Source organism: Blennius ocellaris, assembly GCF_963422515.1.
Source record: "Blennius ocellaris genome assembly, chromosome: 12".
NCBI lineage: Eukaryota > Metazoa > Chordata > Actinopteri > Blenniiformes > Blenniidae > Blennius > Blennius ocellaris.
The window spans coordinates 21,018,647-21,040,708 of NC_137661.1; the positions used below are offsets into that span (position 1 = coordinate 21,018,647).

A 22,062-nucleotide genomic window follows, 5' to 3' on the forward strand; every position below is an offset into this window, starting at 1 on the left:
CAATCAATCAATCAATCAATCAATCAATCAATCAATCAATCAATGTTTCTTTATGTAGCCCCTTTGACAGCCCAGCCCTTTTTTATTTCGATTTTATTGATTCCTGTTCAGTGAGCTCACTTATTGTTGTTGAAGACTCAATATGAAATTCATCACTGTCTTACCTGTTAAAGTTATGGTTTTATATCACAGCTTATTTCACATCTAACCTTTTTTTTTATTGCATTCAGTTAAAACTCAATTTCAAAGTGAGACAGGAGTGTAATTAGCTAAGCCTTATCTGTCATTATTTGAAACTAGAAGCAATATTTTCCAACTGAAACTGAATTTGGTAAATCACTGCATCAGTAAATATAATTACAAAAATATAGTTATTTATTTATACACATGAATCATCTTTTTTGCAGTAAGTACTCTTGGTACTTGTGCAGTTGCATTCAACTACTGATGGGCTATGCCAATAACTATGTTGAAGCACGTAGGTAGTCAGCCTTCATGTTTTCACTACATTCAGTCTATTAGTAGTACATTTACATGTATTAGTTATGTTTGAGGCTGATTTTCTGAATCATCTTTTGGGTTTATAATGTCAAGCTGTGATCTAAGACAGTAAAATAAAAATGAAAGAAAATGGCCTCCAACAAAACAAGGTTGCTCAAATAGAGAGTATTTAAAAAACAAAAAACAAACACATAATCCCATGTTGCAGAATAAGGTAAAATACACAGTTCCATTACACTGATCATAGATCACACACTTTTTCATTCTCTCGCTCTGAGAGAAAATGGACACAAACTAAAATACACTTGATTTATGCATATGCATGTTTCTGCACTCAATATTGCTGCCAGAGGAAATCACTATCTGAAGCGGCTGGAGCTTTCACGGTGTTTTAATGTACAGTATGAAAATCCATCTGATGCACTTAGTGCAGAGAAGAATATTCCATATGATGCACTTTGATTGTCATACCATGGACACTCTTGAAATGTACAACCAACACACAAGAGGTCATCTCTGAGATGTGCCCAACATTGTATGAGATGGACATGTTCCATTTTGTGCAGTGACACAGGTCTGCTGATGCACAGAGTAGCACTCAGGGCCGCTCTCACTGATGTAACTAAATGCAACAAAGCTATCTGTCATATTATTAATTATCCATTTATTTTAAAATTAAAAAACAATGTGGAAAGACAAATGGGAATAACCTTTTGTGTAAAGACGCTCCGCGGACTGGTGAGAAGGAAGCTCACAACAATTTACAGACACTGTAGCTTTTAATCAGAACATTTATTTTTATGGTCAACACATTTAAATAAATAAACAGTCAATCTGGATACAAAACACATTTCCAACATTGTGGCAGTTCTTAAAGAGAGCATATCGCTTTTTTTTTTTTTTTTTTTTTTTTACAGCTGCCTATTTGTTCAACCTCTGCACTGTCTGTTGCACTCAAAACCTACTGACAGCGCCTTACATGAGTGCACAGTAGTTACTCACTTCTTAATTAAAAACTGATTTGTTGCGAGCTATATTGTGGCGTCTCAAAAACTCAAACTGTCATTTGTTTTCTCTGTTGTCACAGAAATATGCTTACGCACTGTATGAGCACATTAAAAAGTGCCTTTTCATATAGATAAATGGAACAAGGCTTCATGAAGAAACAAAATGAAATGAGTGCCTCTATGGAAAGAAATAACAAGAAGCATTCAGTGCCAAAGTGCCTTGCTACTGAGTGGCATTGCTTTTGTCCTCCACAGTAATGTCGCACACTCCATGAACCTGCGTGAGGTGCTTGCAGTCCAGTGAAGCCAGTAATTTCTTCTGTCCGGGAAGGGTAGGAACAAAGTGCTCAGTGAGAGACACTGAGGCATGGCTCCCAATATCGCTGAGGGTATAACAGGAAATGACATTGGCCATCACATTTTTGGTTTTTTTAACTTTCTATAAAATCATGTGTTTTTTTTCCCCCTTACCCATAATTAATCTTTCGAGCATGAAGAAGGCCGAGACCTTCCACGTGGAACAACACTGCTTTCAGCACTTGTGGTAGTGGATTTGTGAATGAAATCTCTACGGCCATCTTTTCACCGACCACTGCTTTCCCGATTGGCTGAGAAGACACACACACACACACACACACACACACACACACACACACACACACACACACACACACACACACACACACACACACACACACACACACACACACACACACACACACACACACACACACACACACACACACACACAAAGTCAGATCTAAAATCACGCGTCTATATTCACCCTGATGAGCTGTGCAACTTACTTTTATGGTAAGATTTGGGGTCCTGAGTCGAAATGTGAACTGAGTGGCCAGAACCTGCTGTGTTTCGTTGACCCTCCCCGATAGTGTCAGCATCATGGCGGCCTGGTCAATCAGCTGGTCTTTGTAGTCTTTATATTCCAGAGTCCAGTCCAAACTCTTCTCTGGAGGCAGGAGATGGAGCCAAAGAAACAGAATTAAATCTCAAGAAACAATAATACTAGTTTTTCCTTTTTTTAAATTCATTTGGAATGGCAGGAGTTAAAGAGCCAGTTTCAAATCAACGTTACACGGCGTAAACCCACACATGTCTTTGGTCTCTCCCAGTTGCAACACACCTAATTGCTTTATCACATACCTATTGGGCTTTTATTTTATTTATTTTACGAGCTTGATAATGACTGCAATTTCCTCCATGACTGCAATTTGACACCTCTGAAGGATGCTATGTCAGTAATTGCAGTGAGAGTATGTAAGAATTTTTCATGTTGGTGAATAGAATGTCTGTGTGACACAGAGCATTCCACACTCATGACTTGGAATCATGCTTTTTTATTTGTTCATTTAACCATGCTATTCTTCAGGTTGAAAAGGTTAATTAGTTGTCGTTTTGTGCACTATGCCATCTTCCTTTATATATTTGGTATTTGCTCAACTAAACACATTTTTGCTGTTGTTTCTTTGTGCCATTTAACAGCTTCATTTTGATAGCTTGCCTCACTGCTTTAGCTGTCTCAAAGCACTGCACACATGCTTCACAAATACATGAATGCATACATTCACGCACTATTTACAATGGAGTTGCTACACATGGTGCTCATCCTCCCTTGAGAGAACCTCAGGTTTACTGTCGGACTGAAGGACACTGATGTAAAGCCCCATTTCCCCTGCACAAAAAGTGCAGAGATGGGACGGGGCGGTACAGAGCAGTATGGCGTAACCACGGCCAAATCTAGTGCGCACTGTTGCGCAAGCTTTGGCAGCGCCGATTGTGAGGTGGAGCATTGAAGCCAGATTCATCTCATACATTCAATATCTTCAAATATCACACATAATCGTAAACAGCCAAGCTGCAGTGGTATAGATGTTTCTTTAGTGAGACGGTACTACTGAATCAACAGCACGATGTTCGTATGTCAAACTTGGATGGATAGAACTGAAACTGAACTAAAGCTGCGGTGTGGATGCGCCGGTGTGTCACTGGGGACGTCTGTTCTGTGCCAGTTGTTTTTTGTAGGATTTGCAGCTAAACCTTACTAAACTGTTGTACAGTACTAAGTGTACTAAAATGCAAGTTTTTTTAAATGTGTTTTTTAAGGAAAAGTGTCCTCAAGCCCTTGCTCAGCCCCCCCTTGCTCAATTAGAGCCCCTTTCTACTATGTGCAAGTTGCAGCAATGATCCAATGACCCTTATCCAAGATCTTGCAGGCATGCCGAGGTGTAAAATCACACCACACGTTGAGATCAGCCTCCCCTTCCCCGCAAAAATCCTGGCTACGGCCTTGAAATTGCATGAGTTTTTTGGCCTGTACCAACACAGTCTTTGCTCCATATGTTCCCAACTTGGTGCATTTGCCAGACTGTGACTTTTTTCCAGGATAAATTGCCAGGTGAAGGGAAAACAATCTGACACAGTGAAAGAAATCCCCCATAAATTGCAGATGGTGCTTAAGATAACTCTGGGTGAGAAATAACTTTCAAACATGGCCAGAAATGCTGCAAGAGGTGTCTCACGGCACAAAGCAACTCGCTTTATGGACATCGACACAGCAAAACCTACATCAAGTACATTATCTTTTTTTTTTTTCAAACGTGCAGTCCAGACACTTTCTTTCATTGTCAAAACCTGGCTGAATTTGTGTGACTCATTCGTAGGGACGACGTGAAACTTACCTTCATTGGGCAGGATGTCCACATCTGTGGTGTCCTTCCTGACTATGGCTTTGTGGACTCCTGTGTAATACATGACCGCCACCTGACTGTGCAAGGAGACTTGGCGGTTCTTTGAGCTGCTGTTTCGCAGCACGATGCTCAGCTCAGCGTCGCCTCCCATTTCAGGACCCTCACCATCCATGACCACTTCTAAAGAGATGTCCTCAGCTGTGGGAGCTGAGTAGGCTTCTGCTTTGGAGCCGTAGCGACATGCTGTTTCGACTGCGATGCGTTCCTCCACTGACCCTGTGAGTTACCGGAGATGTTGAGCAAATATGAATAAAAGCTGAGTTTCATGTTTGCGTGTCTGTGTGTCCGCGTGTTGAAATGATACCTTCAGCTTGTTTGTAAAGGGTTGTTATATCGTTGCGTTCATCGGAGCCAACAGCCTTGGTGCTGATAAAGTGACCCACAACTTTTTTCTCACTGTAAATTTGACTGAATGTCCCATCTGTATTCCTCTGCCAGTAGATTTTATCGCTGTTCACCTGAGAAACAAGAGAAGAGAAAGAACAGAGATTCCAAAACTGTCACAAATCTTCGAATGGACACCATACAGCACATTTATTTAGCAGAATACACGTAATTAATTTTAATGAGTGTTTATTCTGCAGAAGTTTTTGTCTTAACTTTCTTAAAGTACAGACATGACTTTGAATATGCATCACGGACTCTGACCGGGAGGATGTCAGTTGCAACCAATAAATAGATGGACTTTTACTCACAAATGTCAATTTTTCTCTTTTATTCAAAACACATTTTCAGTTCATGGATGATGAAAGCAAGCACAATAGTACTGTTTATAAAGGACTCTCTGAACAGTTCAATACAGAGCATGTTCACAATTTTCTGCTATACATGCAATGAGCTTGTGTGGTATGAATGTTCCAGATTGATTAGTTCTCTGTGAGGAATGTTGTTTCATTCTTCAGAAGAGCCGCTCACAGCTGGAGCAGGTTGGAGCTGACTGTGTGCATATAGAGCATCTGTCTATTAAATTATCTATTGAGTTAATATCGAGCAAATATGGGGGCCATTCAATTCAATTCAATTTGACTTTAATTATATAGCACCAAATACAACACAGTCATTTCTCGGTGCTTTTAATGGAGGGAAACCCAACAAATAGCTGCCTGACATCCACTCGTACTCCATATTCAACCATGTAAAAATCCCAACTCATTACAAAGGACAAGGGCATTCAAATTCCGTTTCAAGTGTGGATTTCTTTTCAAACCTGGATTTTAATCTGTGGCTTTTACATAGATTAAGGATTTTCTATCATTCTCACATTTTTAGTCTGTGTCTTTTTGTTTTTTTATTATTTCAAATACTATTTTTATTTGATCATGAACTGTTTTCAGTTTGTTGAAAAGATATTTGTAGCCTTGGTTTTGAAAATTGAAAACCCTGTTGACTTTGCATGCTGTTGTTAGACAACATCTTCAGCAAATTGTCCGTCTTTAAGCCTGAGTAAAAATGCATGTTGTTATATAGAAATGCTAGATAACAACTTTTAGCTGGAAACACAGCAGATGTTTTTGTAGTATTTGTAAACAGAGATGGGTTACCTGCATATTACATCATCAAAGCCCCCTATCCAAAAAATATTCCATCCAACAACAGCTGAGCTGACTATTATGTGCAGACCTGTATATAAATATATCCAACATTGGATTTCTGGCTTGAGGGAAAGTATTTTATTTACCTCAGCAAACACAAAAGGAGTGTCATGCTTCAAATAGACGTGACCATTGCGGACAGCAGTGACAGAAGCAGGGCCACAGCGAAATGTTCCTAGGCTCGTCTCCTGAGGCGTGGCGTCAACCACCTGCCAGCCTCCGTGGCCCGGAGGTAAATCTGGACGAGCCATCCAGCAGTCGTTCCACACATGGAAGTTCCTTCAGAGAAAGAAAATCAAACTCATTAGACTGGAGGGCTCTGTGTGTCATGTGAGCTCGAGCTTAACCCTTGATGTGTAAAGCTGAGAGGCAGTGACCCGTCATACCAGATAGAGTCTGCATTTAGGAGCTCTATAGGTTCCAGGTTCTCGTCCAGGTACACATCTGTGGTCAACGAGACGTCTGTGTCATGAGCTGAGCTGAAATTGGTCACAGTTCGGCCAGGAATGCCAAGACACCTTAAAACTGAAAGAAAAATAGGATTATTAGGTTATTTTAGCTGTTGTATAACAATACAGATTCAAACAAAACAAGTAATTAGCTGACCTGTAGTGACGACGCCAGCAAAGACCCAGCATTGGCCATACTTTACAGGAGTGCCTTTATTTGTATGATATTCACTTAGGATTTCCACACTTCCACTCCATGTCGTTGGAGCAGTCCCATTTGTATAATCCCCAGACCAATTCCCTTCCACAACACCGTGGTCATCAACACTGTTGATCTAAAAAATAGAATCATTATTATTATTATTATTATTATTATTATTATTATTATTATTATTATTATTATTATTATTATTATTATTATTATTATTATTATTATTATTATTATTATTATGTTGATTTGGTGAACTTTTGAAATAAAATAATGTTGAGGTAAAAAATTATGTCTGTATCAAACCATACAGAAATGAACACATCCTAAACGTGAGCATCCTCTATTTATGAAATAGCCATTTATGGATGACCCAAATTTCACAAGAATCTATAAAACTATTGTTGGGATACAACAATGCGAAATCTCCTCATCTGAAACACATTAACAGCCTTATAAACTGTAAAAAGAAAAGAAAAAGGTTTTCCTGTCTTTAGCAGTTTAAAATAATATGCATCTGATGTTGAGTCTTTTGTGCATAAAACTAAAATGATGATTAAAAACTAACTATGAGCTGATTGCAGCACTAAAGTAAAAGCCAGAGTATCACCAAAGTCAGTTTGGCTCAAGCTCTTGGTGTAAGTCACACTTGCTCTGACATATGACGATCCATTCAGAAGTTATTTCAGTCTCAGCCTCAGCTGGGACTGCTGACAAAAACGTGTTTTTAAGCTGTAAGTCTGGTGTTGTGACTGAAATGGGATGGCACATGTCAATATGACATCTATAAAAATCTGCTTTTCGTGGGTTGAAAGTGACTCACCATGGCAGCAACTGTTTGATTTCCTATGCAGTCTAACTAACTCTGTGCTGGCACACAAAGTGACTCGTTAGTGTTTGTTGAAATTATGAACTCAAAGCAAAAAAAAAAAAATAATTTATATATATCCCCACTTTCTCTAGATGCTCTGATGAGCAATAGAAAACTTGCTTTCAACTACATGTGTAGTTTATCGTCTCCTATAAAATCCACTGGGTCCTGTTGCTACAATAGTGAGAAAACAAAACAATGATAAAGGCATTTTAAAGATATGCAGGGATGTTTTAATCTTCAGTTTCAGTTTGGGACTTGAAAGCTCCTGGCGGCCTGTCAAACCACTGCTGGGTTGAATGTTGTAGTAAATTTTTTAAAAGACATATAAAAGAATTAAGAGGGGGAAAAAAACAGTCTCACCATGGCTGAGATGACTCGCACCACATTAACTGCATCACCCCAACCTGATGGAGGCGTTCCACTCTTTTCTAGGATGAAGAGGCACGCAGCAAGAATCTCTTCATCAAACTGAAACCAAAAGACAGAAAAGCACAGAGTGGGTGAGAGGAGAGTTGCATAGCTTATTCACTCAACTGGGATGCGAAGAGATGACACAGCCCACTGACCTGCCCGTAGTCCCATGTTCTCACTCCAATCTGATTCATTGTACCGTAGTAGATTCGACCGACATCGTTCAGGACGTACTCCTGTCGCTCTTCTTCAGAATGCAAGTACACTGGATCATCTGACAGAGAGAAAGTAAGAAACAGCTCTAAAGCATGGATTGGACAAACAGTTAACCCTTTATCCAATTTTTCCACAACAAAGTCGCGCAGAGAAAAACGTCACTAAAAGGAGCTTGTAATGCTTTTGTTTGTGCCTAAAAGTGTGTAAAAGTTTGTCGATATTGTTTTCTTCATCTGTAATTAATGAGACGATCAAAGAGTGCTCACTGTAGTGTTTTTATTCTCATAAAGTTCACTTAATTCCAGCAGCAAATGTTACCCGTTCATAAATATCCTGTTGGCTGGCTAACATGATGAAAACCACTTCACATCTGAGGTCAATTTACTCTCATGTCTTCAGTGGAGCTGATGGTGAACTCAAGGTGCATGCTTTTTCAACTCTGATAGTAAACCGGTGTACCTGTTGCTGTAGGTGCTTTAGTTACCAAGATAGCAGCTAAAATGTGTGATAACATTTGTGAATTCAAAGCAATTTTTGTTAGTTTTTCTGGATATATGGATATTGGGCATATTTTTGTGAGACATTTTGCTAATATCAAGAAACAATGACCACACATTTATTTCATGCACAGATGAGGAGAACATGCAAACTCTACAAAGAAAGGCCCCAGTCAGTATTTGAAACCAAACCTGCTTGCTGTGAGGTGAACCGCTGCTCCACCATGCAGCCCAAAATCCTAACATCCTGATATTGTGATTAATGGCTTCAAAAGGCTCCAAATAAACAATATTTTTTTGGTACAATGTTGCAACTGAGTTATAACCTTTGCAATCATTAAAAACAAAACAGTGCATTGTTGTGTTTATTTGGACCTGAGCACTCAATGATACAGATTAATAAGAGGTTTACCTTCACACCAGGGGTTGAACAGGATGTAGATGTCATTTGCAGGGTTGTGTGTGGACAGATACTGGCCATTTACACTGTCTGTTTCTACTCTGAGTTGATATTGGCCAATGATCGCCGTAGGTGGAGAATTCACTGACAGCATCATCTTTTGGTTTTCCTGTTTCATAACCGCAGCCCCCCAGCAATCTTCCTTCAACTGCTCCACCAAAGGTATGATCACATGGGTTTTTTTTGACACAACTGGCAGTGGCCCTTTAAAAAAGAAAAAGTAGGAGATGTACGTCACAGACACATGAAGCAATGAGAAATGTAACAGTATTATCCAATTGTCACACGTCCAGACCTGGGCAGAGTAAAACCGCAGTTTAGTCACTGTATGCTTTTCTCCAGACTTTCTTTCAATCGGAAACCACACCTGCATTCCTCAATTGTGCAAACGGTTTGAATAAATCCAAAACAAATAAACACGCACGCACGCACGCACACACACACACACACACACACACACACACACACACACACACACACACACACACACACACACACACACACACACACACACACACACACACACACACACACACACACACACACACACACACACTGACATCATACATTCCTTTCTCTCACATTAACACCATTACCTTAATAATGACCCTGCTGAATGTAACCAGGGCAATAAAATCATATTTTCCCACAGGAACATTAACAATTTTGTGTCAAGCCACATTTTAGTTCATCCTAAGGGTAGGTTGGACTTCACTAGTGTAGTGTGCTTGCAGGTTTCCGGCCACCCACGCCCAGTAAAACTAGAGTACCCTTATGCAAGCATGCATACGTGCAAGACCACATACAACTCCTTCCCTTGGTTATCACCTTGACTCTTAGAGGGCAAAAGTTGTCACATTCTCCACTCACGTAAAAGAACAAATATTTTTTTGTAAAAACAGAAAAACAAAGAAAAATGTAGAAGCTTACACTAATTGAAGTACTTTCTATGTAAAAGCCTTCTATGAGGAGCGATTATAAAGTTGCCTTAAAAGTATTTCACATTCAATGTAAGTCAACATTTCTGTTGTGAAAAACAAAAGATTCATTCATATCACTGCTGATGTTTTTCTTTGTATCACAAGCTGTACACTTGCTTGGCTTCATGCTTTCTCTCCACGGTTGACTTCCCCTCTCTATTACAGTGTCATCTTTTGACGTTGACACAAGTGACGAGCCAGTTTGAGGAATGGGAAGAGGAGTGTTTGTGTTCAGACAATTGGGGGGAAAAGTAAATAGTTCAAATCAAATCAAACTATATTTGTATGGCATGTTTGTGCACGACAATGCAGCACAAAAATGCTTTAGAGGTTGAAAATTACATAAAAAGAGAGTGATTTTCCCACCCCCTGCCACACTTGTGAACACTAAACACTAACTGAAGCAGATTACAAGTCATATCAAAGATAGATACATGACTAAATAAACATTTCTAAAACCCCACAACAGGCAAAGGTGAAAAGTCTTATTTTTAAAAGGAAGATCTTGAGCCATCTTTAAAAAATAGTTGTCATACCATGCATATTAAAGCATACCTATGTGAAAACTCAAATTTACTCTTCAACCCAGCTAATTGCTTAAACCTATGAACATAACCTAATAGAATAGAATAGAATAGAATAGAATAGAATAGAATAGAATAGAATAGAATAGAATAGAATATTACACATTGAATAGGAAGATTAGAAAGTTCACACATTAAATGAGACAGGATAAAGATCAAATAAGTAATACAAAATACTTCAAATAAGTAATATTAAATGTGAACATGTCAAGCATAACTGTGACTACTATTAGCATAAAAAGAAAGGAATTGTCAGAAAACATCACACACACACTATTTACAAAGAGTTATAGAGTCTGATGGCCACAGGAAAGAAGGATTTCCTCTGGCGCTCCGTACTGCACTTTGCTGGGAAATGTGTGTTGCTTAATAACCCTTATTGCCTTCAAGTTTGTTTGCTCTGTGGAGTAAGTGCCCAGTTTTTGGGCACCACAGATCCCATTTTCACACTGATAAAGTCTGTATTTCATTGTCATTTGGGGTGTTTCACACTGATTGCTGACCCAGATTCAAGTAAAAAATAAAGGGGATTATCACATCAACTTTCCCTTTGTTGATATAGTGAGCCCATTACCTTTCTGGTGTGCGGTAACTATAAGGCTTGTGTGGCCATAGTAAAACGTTTTGCCCCTAAAGCATCTGCTGTCTCACCTCAGAGTTTGCCTCCGTCAGTGGTATTGTCCTTCAACCAAACTCTTTTCCTGTACAAGATGTTCATTTTCATCTGAGCCGGTCAAGAAAGTACAACTGGTCATCACAAAAAGAATTGAAAACCAGCTTGTACAGAAGATAAATAAATAAAAGAAACAGCCACTGTGAACTGAGAAAAAAAAGTGACCAAGAGAGAAAAATGGCAAGGACACACCAAAGCAGCAATATGAGTCACCGGCTGTCTGCAAAACAATGACTGTGAAACACTTGTCGGTGTGAGAAATGTGCGCGATGGAAAATGTATCAACATGGACAACAATGACTGCAAAGAGAGTCTCCAAACAGAAATAATGAGTCACAGTGACGAAGGATTAAGTGGCTGAGACAAGTTAGAACCGGGTCCTGAAATCTAAAGCATAAGAACCTGTAATGGAGGGTGGAGCTATTTGACCTAGTGACCAGTCCAAGTGTAGTCCGCCTCCGCACATTGCCAACTGGGATTGGCTGCTGCACCTTGCCATCCTGAATTGTATACGGCAGCACTGAAGACAAATGGATTGTGATGGATCACCTATACAGTGGGGAATTTCACTGAAGAACATATAGTTGTTTACTCTATAACGCAATACATCAGTTTCACTTGGTAACTGTTGAATCACATTATCCACCACATGAGCCTATACGTAAAAGTACGACTTCATATTCAAGGTAAACCGTGGTAATTTTGCATTTACTTTATTCTTGCACTTTATTTGTAAGTGTTTTTTTTTTAATGGATGACAACATGGCCATTTGTCTGCATATTTTTGTGGGACTAATCAGATGCTCCCAAGGGGTAGGTTCACAAGTTTACAAAGAACAAACTTTGCATTTGGCTTTTATCTCATTAACTAATAAACAGTTAAATTTATGTTTTGGCAAAGACTGAGGTGATTTATTTAGTAGACATTCAAGACAAACTGAATATTTTCAGTGAGAAAAAGAAACACAGAATCGTAAAACTGTCAGAGTAAATCTACAGTCCGCTTGACAGTTAAACTCTGACAGGCGTCATGAAAATTACAGCCTCTGTGACGATGTTAGAAAAGCTTCGGGTTGCAAAAGTTATGGTGAATCACAGAGGCGTCAAATTGTTTGGTTGTCACTGACTTTCACCCAAACTCTGAAAACTACAATCTGAAAAATGCGTGTTGTTTCAAGATGGGCTGCAGTGAGGTTGGATTACAGTGTTTGGACCGAGCAGAGTGGGGGAGGTGGGAGGTGGGAGGTGGGGGTGCGGCTTGGCAACAAACAATATGAACAGAGAACTGAGTGGTGGGGGAAAAAAAAAAATGGCATGTTCCTTTTTGTGGGTAGTCTCAGGAATCTTTACAAACATACAAACTGGTCTCATCTCCAGCTGCTGTTGTCCCCTTGTTTCATGTTGGTGTGACAGATGGCTTATTTAGATCACGAGGTTATGAATCACAATCAAAGCTGTTGATTTTGTTAATACAAAATCCGATCTCAATGGGTTGGGAAAACACTGAACACAATCTTTCTCGACATTTTCCTAGTTTACTTGCAAAACATGTTTCATTCACTGAAACAAAATATTTCTTCCAATGTATATCTTTATATAAATAAAGATTGAATGTATATGGAATTGTTAAATATTGCACTTCCAGTTAAAATGACATACTCTGCCTTAATCATAGTTTTTAAACCTCACTTGGATCACCCACTGCTGTAGGTGAGGGATATTCTGCTCTCCGTGGAGTTAAGGATAACAGGAAGGAGTACAGCTGGTGGATTGAGGCTTGAACACTTGGTAATGGAAGAATTAATGGTGAATAGTCAATAAAAGGAGCCGTCGGTTATAGCGGAGGTGAAGACTCGGCATCTGCTAAATGTTCTCCTGGGAACATAGCAACCAGAAATGTTACCATAGCAATAGTAACCAAAAATCCCTCTCGCTCTCTCTCTCTCCCTCTCTCATTATATTCCTATAAATCTATCTGGCTCGCATGTGAAGCCAACAGGGGCTCTGCCCTATGTGTGTGCAAGCATGAACAAAATTAACAGCAGAAGACAAGGGCATGAAAGCCAAACTTCTCGGGTACCCTATGCTTTCTCTCACAACCCCAAAACCATCTCATCTTCCCACTCCTCTGACTGCCCAGTGAGGAAGCGGTTTAATTTGGCATGTGCAGCTCTGCACAGCGATCGAGGGCAGCATGAGAACGAGTGAGCACTCGGTGCAAGCTGGATCGTGTCCATCCAGTTTCACACACATTTTTGAATTCCAGTCCAGCCATGAGGAGAAGTGCAGTATCGTCTATGGAGGCAAGGGCTGTTGCCTATACATGCTCCATAATTCATGAATTGTTGGGGTGAAATTCACCATGGAGTTTTATCCAACTAACCTGTTTTGAGTTCTAGATGAAGCTTGTCAGTGTCGGGGTTAAAAGGTCTGGACAGGGTTATCCACATATTGAAGTTCTGCCCCCTTCGGATAATGAAGTTATCGCTTTGGTAGAGATCTGTGTGGTGTTGCTTGCGATTTTCCCCTGATTTGCTCTTCATGAGATCGACTGATTGCACTTTCAGAAGAAGTTCTGTGAAAACAAAAGAAATGAATGACTGAAATCTATCTATTCTTTTCATTCTTGATATACAAAAAAAAAAAAAAAACACCCGTGAAGGGAAAGTTATCCAATCACCTTCAAGCTCGTTGGCACCAGTCAAAGGTTTGTCAGTGTTTTCCTCTTTCTCTGGATCGTCAATCCCGGTGACCATCGTATCTGTGACGTCATCGTCATTGATTTGGGGGCAGCAGCATGGACAGGCCCTACGCAGCCACCGCCGACATGCATTTTCTTTCTTAAAGTCATCTTCTTCCAGTTCCTCTTCTTCTCCCACCGTGTCCTCCCCGAATCCCAGAGTGACAGATGGAAACCGACCTACTGCAGATCTGTCTCGTATTGAACGTGTCTCTGCAGGCATCCTGAAAAAAATACAAGCACATTCAGGAATTTGCCATTGAGCCTCCATTTGTGTTCTTTTGCAGAACTTTTATTTGTCACAAACACAGTTATACACAGTGAAATGTGATCAGCAGCTGTTCCAGACCAAGACCACAATGTAACGATAAGAATAAAGACTAAAACACACAAGAAAAGTCTTGTCCGTCATCCTCTTTGTGTTTTCCTTCAGGCAGCTGTAATGCCGCCCGGCTGGCAGCAGAGAGAACAGTCTGCGGCTGGGGTGGATGGACTCACTCAGACCTGCATCGTTTGTTGTAAAAGTCCTGCAGTTTGGGGAAGATGGTTCTGATGGTGCGCTCTGCCGAGCGGACCACCCTCCGCAGGGCCAAGAAGTCCTGCTGGGTGCTGCTGCCCATTCAGGTGATGATACTTCCAGCCAAAACACTTTCAATGGTGCAGGTGTAACACAAGCAACACTCAATATCACAGCTGCAATTGATACCACTGCGCATATTTCTCTTGTGGTGCAATTGGTGCCTGAAAAAACTGTCACCATGGATGGATTGTGTAAGCTATTTTAAAGGTAGTCTGGCATCCAATTATTTCACAGAAAAAAAACATGAAACAGATTATTAGAAGGGCAGCAGTATTTAGCAATATTTTAATCCTCTTGATCAGCACAATCGTTTGATGTGTACTAACAGCTTCATTACTGATATCTTTTATGCACATTCCATTTATGAACTCAGGATCAGACGGAGCCATTTGTTTATTCCAGTCTTTCACATGAAGTCAGATGTTTTTATTGCATTTATTATTTATTATTTATTATAACAAAACTCGCAGGCACTGTCAAAGAAAAGCCTTAAAGTAATGAGAACTATCACCATACACATGCAATGTGGAAATCAGTGTTGTTCAGTTTCAACATTTAGCATTCTGTCTAAATGCTGTGTTTAGTTGAATGTATACTGTATTTCAAAACTATTTGCAAATTTGAATTTGAAGCAAGTAACCTGATTTGAAAAGGGAGAACAATGACGTAACACAGCAACTTCTGTGTTACATCAGTATATGTTCAAACATATTTGAAACATTGTGAACTGAGAGGGCCAGTGATTTGTCTCTGTTTGGTTCTCAATTTCTGTTTCTCAGACTCATCTTTTTTCATAATGTGTGACTTTATAACAGTCAGCTCACCACCACCTGAACCCTTTGAATATGAAGTCAAAAATCTCTTCTGGCATCGTCTGCGCAAATAGGAAATAAACATGTTGTACCATAAGTTACAGATTCATGTGCCTTCACAGATGTGCAAATGACCCCCAGCATAGGGGTCCATCACAGACATTGGCTTTCTAGTGTTAAGGGCTTGAAGATTATAACCAGCAAGAGTTGTTTCCTTCTCTCTTGCAGATAGATTGTGTGGTTTCTCAGCTGTGCACTGCAGATAATTAGACCCTCATGTTCTGACAACAGTACACTAAAAAGGTTTTTTTTTTAGTGTATTTTTGTACAGGCTGCTTGTGCAGACTCTCACTGAGTGGTGAGCCCTTCCTTTTCATTTCGAACATATTATCTTTCCCAAATTGATGGTCCATTTTTTCCCCCCTAACCATGTCATGGAATTGACTGGTTGTCAATTTGACAACCTTTGACAACCATGTCATGGTACTGACAGGTTGTCAATTTTCCGCATTACTATATTTATTTCAGCTATGCAAGTTAAAGAAACATTATGAAAACTACAACAATGAAAGGTAGACCCAAAGCAGGAAATATTTTGTATTTGTAATTGATTTGAAAACTTTCTGAGCTTTAAGACCAAGCTATTAAAACAACAACAACAACAACAACAAAACCTGGAATCCTTCAACTTTAAGTCCTGTCAAGCAGGTGGCCTAAATGTGGAGGAGCAGCAAGCAAGAGGTGGAGTCTCAAGAGGATCACACACATTTAGCAGTTTGACCTCTTCAGCATAGAAGCAGTTTTTGACTCTGGTGGTTCAGCTTCTAATGGTCCACACCCTCCAGGGTGAAAGGATACAGTAGCAAACACTATGTGTGGGCTGGAAGCTGCATGAGCTTCTTCCTAATGCATGAGACATTTTTCCTTCATGTGGAGGTGTAGAGGACTCTGGTGGTCACTTTTTCACCACGCTGCAGACATATAATAGGAACACATCTGGGGCTGATTCACAAACGCTCACTATCCGATTTATTATCCGGTAAAAGTGTCCACAAGGATTTCTGGGATCTTAAAATGCACTCTGATCCACAATCACACTAAGAAAATCCTTTTTTTTTCTAAAGCAAAGTGCTTTTTATTGCCTTTCTGTCATTGAAAGGAGTAAACAAACTAACCAACACATTAAAAAATTATCATGTCACGCAATAAAACATTTTTTATAATTGTATTCTTTTGCTGATTCCACTCTGATAGGTTTGTAGTTTTGCGCTGATACTGGTTATTATGTTGTTCTCTGGTCGTTTCCTGTCATTGAAAGGAGTAAACAGGAGTAAACAAACTAACCAACACATTAAAAAATTCTCATGTCACACAACAAAATATTTTTTATAATTGTTTTCCTTTGCTGATTCCACTCCGATACATTCCAAGAAATGCGACAAACCCTTTTCCACACAGGCTTTGCATTCGTTAGTGGCAGTGACTTTTGCCCAAATAAGCTCACATGAAGCAATAGAGAGACTGACAATGAGTTCATTCCTTATTCATATACCAGTGAGGTTGCGACAGTGAGCGCAGGCAGGCAAATAGTGTAAAAGGCAAAGGGTGTCGCCTCCAAGTTGAAAAGGGTTCTTCATGGTTACTGCTGACAAACAACAGAATTTCAAAACTGCCACATACATTTTTTTTATTGAGTCATTTTAACTACAAAACTACAAAATGCTTGTTGTGGAAGGGCATCGGTTGGTCTTGAAGCCAGACCAGTTTTATAACAACTGCTTTTAATAGTGTAAGCAAGGTTTTATGTGTTGCTGTTTTTTAAAAACTGTAACAGGAATTTCAGTAGGGATGAATACATTGAAATTTCAATGAAGATTTCTGTGGTTGTGATTTAAATAACACTTAACTCAAGTAACCTTGAATTTGGGCCAGTAAAGGCACGGAGACACATGTGTGACACGCAAATCTCATAGAAGGAAATTGGCTTGCATTTGAACCCAGCACTTTCCTCTTGTGACAGCATCAGACATATCAGCCAGACCCGGAGCATTAGACCGCATTGGGGAGATCTCAAAGATAAACAACACAACAATAGGTGAGATTCTTCTTGCTGACTTTTTCTTGGCATTCCACCCATCAGTTTCTGCAACTTCAGTTCTGACCACAGTGGCTGATAAACTGACTGACGGCTAAGAACTAGTTTATCACAATGCACCTTGGCCTTGAAGGTTTTCGTTTCTCGCCTTCATTATTACTAATGTCATGTCTCAAATCACATATTTCCATAGCTACGGATGCTATTTTGACTGCACGAGAAGGTTCACATTGTCAAGTGCGGCAACTCGTGGTGCACTCTGACAACTGACAAGGCATACTCCAAACAGCCACAGGCAGGTGTGAAAAGCTCCACATGCTGCCTCCTCAATGGCTTACGTGATAATTACTGAGACTGAAAGCGATACGACTGTATGCAGAAGTGACTGACATCAGCCGGCTTGTACAATATTTCAGATCCAGAAAACATATTGCATCACAGCACATCACATTCTTATCCAGAGCTGCCACTGTCTGCACTGCACAGTGAGATGAAGACTTAGACCTCTTAATGGTGCCCGGCAGCAGAGGCGACACTCCGTGACTCGCCACCGATGATCGGGCCACTGACAGCTGAACCTGCTCCCGAAACCAGACTCTTTTCGCTTCTTCATCTGCGTGGTGTTGTCAGGCTGCTGCGTGTCTGCGCACGTCAGGCGATTACACCAATCGCACACTCAGAATCTTTTGTTCCAGTTAATCGGGAGTACATATGGTCCCAGAAAACGTGTTCAGATGTCAGGGTCAAAGTTCACTCCCATGACTCCTCCAGCAGACACAGCAGACTCTGGCGCTATTCATTAAAGCAGTAGATTTTTCCTCTGGGAGGGTGGTGATTCGGTGAAAGCGTCCCTCAGCTGCACTCATGACCCATATGCCTGAAGGCTGATTTCTCTGAGGCACAAAGCCACACTCACTGGTGTCAGAGATACAATAGTCACATGACTTATTCATAATTACTGACTTAATACGTGTGATTTGCCATGTGTGAGACCGCCCGTGTGTTTGAGCATTCGTACAAAACCAAAAACAACAGCAGGGTATTATTGTAATAGCTCTCAAAATCTGTGCTTTTCCTGCGAAATAACAAGTTACATCCACTCAGGGAGCAGACTGACATTAAAGCAAAGTCTGAGAGAGTAAAGTAAGCCAGAAAGTCCACTGAGGTTATTACGAGTGAACCAGTAAAAAGCAACAGCACAGTTATGAGAGTGGCTGCCTGCTTTCCCTTTTAAATAAAGCAAACAGAAACTCACGGACTCAATCAACAGCCGAGTGCAGTAAAGAGTTACCAAAACATACAGCAGAGAGACAGAGAGAGGCGTGAAAGAGCTCAATTAGACTCACTCAGCAGTGTCAGAATGGAGGTGTCGTGGAGTCTACAGGAAGAAGTCTTCTGTTCACTGTCTCTTTTTTGTTTCACAGTCAAGCTCCAACTTCAGGGCAGTCTTAAATACTTGGCTCGGATGGCAAGGACACGCCTTCCTTTTGTACAGACCGATGCTTTGTGAAATTTACAGCTGAAACCACTTAAGAGTTTTGCAAGCAACTGCTTACCGTCCATGGAAAAATACAGCTCACAGCTATTACAAATACATTGAACTTTCTTTACAAAAAAAGGTTTTGTACTACAATGTCTTCTGTTTGTGAGAACAGAAGACAAGACATTGTGTTTCAGAACACAAAGGAAAAGATGGTCTATAATGTTAAGATCAGGATTAACTTTTCCTAACTGAGAAAGTTAGCCTGTAGTGCAGGCTGAATCAGGTCACCTCGATTTCTTGTAGTCAAACTTCTGAAGGTTTGTAGTTTTGAGTTGATGCTGGGTATTTTGTTGTTCTCTGGCCGTTTCCTTCCTCACACAATCCCTTAGCAACAGAGGTCTCGACCATTGATGGGCATTTCTTCCTGTTAAAGACAGATTTTCCCTTGCCACTCTTGTTGATATGAGATTGATCAGCTTTTTTTCTTTATAGGTCATGTATGTGCCATGAAAGAATTATAATGTTACAATTACTATAAAAATTGAACTGGAGTTGAATACAATCATTAATGGTCATTGACTCTGTACTGTAATAAAAATTAAAAAACGATCAAATGTACACTGTTGGACAATTTCGATAATTGCCTTTCACTGTAAAGGTTCCAATTACATGTTGGTTTGATTCAGGGCCTTAGATTCTTTGTGTGTGCACGTGTGTTTCTCTCTCTGGCTTTCTCCTCAATCCCCAGACTTTGTGCTCCTCGGGTAATTAGTGAAACTTGTGGCTGACTGTGGCTCCAGCTGGTAGAGTGGGTCAACCTCCAATCCTAAGGTTGGTGCTTCATGCCCTTGGAGAAAAAAAACACCTCAAAACACAGCGTGACCACCTTACACAGCAGGTGGCGTATGAATGAGTGAATGATTGAGTGTATAAAAATGTGAATGCGACTGATTACGTGAAGCACTGAGAGCGCCAAAGCAGTAAAATATGCCACAAGTGGATGTGCTGGAGCTTGTAATTCATTCCGTTTGAAAAGATCTGTCAAGGACACGCAACCTGTTCATTGTATAGGCGGCGTTTCACTCGCTGTCAGCTGGAATTGGCTCTACGCAGTTCTGGGGTACAAACAATGTGAAAAATACATTTTAAAGCTCAGATGTGGGCTGATTTAAAAAAAAAAAATGTTTATTAATTAAACAAGCATTGTCAGATTGCCCTGAGGAAAGTCAGCAGACCTCCTCGCTGATCTTTGATGTTCTGAATTATTACTCCGGTGGACTAACAAGCAGGATCAGGACAGATCATGAACCCAGATTGGGAACCACTGCTGCAGATTATAGATGGCTGCATAGTGGAATGTGATAGATCAAGCATGAAACCAACAAAAAAAAGAGTCAGATGATAATTGATTCCAACCTCTAAAATGAAACTGTCTTCATAGTGTGTGTTTTGATAATCAAATTATATCCTGCATGCAAAGTGAAATGGCTCCCAAGTATAATTTTTTCACTATTTATTTAAACCCACTAGTTGTGTACAGCATTCATGCTTTTTTTTTTAATTGAATAAATTCTTGGCAATAGGTGTAAACTTAGTGTCTTCAATTAAAGGCAGTATTTACCACTTAAAAACACACGCTCAAAAATACTATATTATCCCAGTGAATTCAGCTGTCATTCCTTTTTTATTATTCTCACCTTTGTCACTGCTTTGCTGTGACACATAGAAAGGTTGACTGTTGGATCAGTGTGGAGATGTGATGCACACCTCTCACACAGGAGGTTCAGCCACTAATTCATCCGACTGTCAGCTTCAGTTGAAGGGAGCGGACGTCCACCTCCTCTTGTCAGACATCACACAGGTCTGTGTGAACTAGAAATCCCAGTAATGTACACGGACTGGTTGAGTAGGTTTATGTTGACTGTGTGATGGAGTGTCAAGTGCAACTAAGAGGACTCGCCGAGAATGGTGTTTTGATCTTCTGGAAGTAAAAAAATCAAGTGTGAAACACAATTACACATCTTCAACCAGAGAGAGACCACTTTCGGAGATTACCGGTGCATTGATTGACTGTAGAATCTCTCAACCAAGGGTTTCTATTTTTCATATTCTTCATTTGGTCCTGATGAATTTTAAATAAATGTTTTTTTTAAACTGATAAACATGCTCTCGCTTCTCAAAAAAAAAAGAAAAATGAAAAAGGTTTTCAATTCTATTTTGTTGGCGAGTATAAATCTAATAGATTGTATATGAGCTCCTCCAGAATCATAATTAGTGTGTCTTCAGCGTGTTTCAAACCAACTTTGGTCAATATTCAGACTGTTATGATCATTGTATAACAACCTCAATAGCACCACTGTTATGTTTGACAAACAATTTTTTAATCAGTTTTCACTGAGCAGCGGTTTCTCTTATGAACTTTAGTCTTGTCAAACACACATAAACTCTTTTGTTGTCATCGGGGACGTAAACCACATGAGTCTGCAGCCTGTTAAATTTGCTAACAAGCAATGGAGCCTGATACCAAAGTTACTATGGCAACAGACGGAAAACCAAGTTACTGTGCCGTAAAAGTATACCTACTGTACGCTGCAGCAGTGGAGGAGAGAGATGGCATTGGAGGAAGTTATTGCCCGAATTAACGCATGTTTGAATGCATTACATTGACTTAACATTTAACTCTTTAGGTGCAATCCAACAGTAGAAAGGTAACTTAAAAGCAGCTATGAATTAAATGTAAAACCATAATTCAGAATACAAAGGCCGATTTGTATGATTGCTATGATTGCACATCACTATGATTTAAAATTTAGTTTTTAAATTGAAGTAGGCTATTAAATAAAAAAAATTAAAAAAATTCAGTAACTACTTCAAGTAATAATTTCAACCCCTAACAAAATGTTGTTTGAACTGATCCTTTCTGTTAATATCACACAATGAATAGATTCATACAATGTTAACACATCTGCAAAAACACTGCTGTGCATATAATGTGCTCTGATGTGAGCACAGGGGTCAATTACCCCATGGGAATTAATACAGTGATTAAAAAAAAGTTATCTCAAAGTATTGCTGCCTTGACGTTGAAAATAACCGAAAATCCACTTCTGGAGGTAGACGGATAGAAAGTCAGAG

General features: G+C 39.8%; 1 protein-coding gene across 1 annotated transcript; it reads right to left on the reverse strand.

Annotated features, from left to right (window-relative positions):
- Positions 1 to 790: 790 nt before the first annotated feature.
- On the reverse strand, positions 791 to 18,862 carry LOC308137062 (protein-glutamine gamma-glutamyltransferase K-like). The gene is made up of 14 exons (XM_080505627.1): positions 18,791 to 18,862; positions 13,898 to 14,181; positions 13,601 to 13,792; positions 8,933 to 9,184; positions 7,963 to 8,081; positions 7,757 to 7,864; positions 6,472 to 6,649; positions 6,252 to 6,390; positions 5,952 to 6,144; positions 4,578 to 4,731; positions 4,205 to 4,489; positions 2,315 to 2,475; positions 1,980 to 2,116; positions 791 to 1,891 (listed from the first exon to the last, which is right to left on the reverse strand). The coding sequence occupies exons 2-14, from the start codon at positions 14,178 to 14,180 to the stop codon at positions 1,732 to 1,734; spliced, it is 2,361 nt and encodes a 786-aa protein (XP_080361753.1). The 5' UTR covers position 14,181; positions 18,791 to 18,862; the 3' UTR covers positions 791 to 1,731.
- Positions 18,863 to 22,062: the final 3,200 nt, after the last annotated feature.

Excerpts from the sequence above, each read along its gene's own strand:
- LOC308137062 (XM_080505627.1), bottom strand. The coding sequence starts at position 14,180 with ATGCCTGCAGAGACACGTTCAATACGAGACAGATCTGCAGTAGGTCGG. Across the intron at positions 9,185-13,600 it reads TCATCTAGAACTCAAAACAG|GGCCACTGCCAGTTGTGTCA; the intron begins GTTAGTTGGATA and ends TCTTTTTTAAAG. Across the intron at positions 2,476-4,204 it reads GGACATCCTGCCCAATGAAG|AGAAGAGTTTGGACTGGACT; the intron begins GTAAGTTTCACG and ends TCCTGCCTCCAG.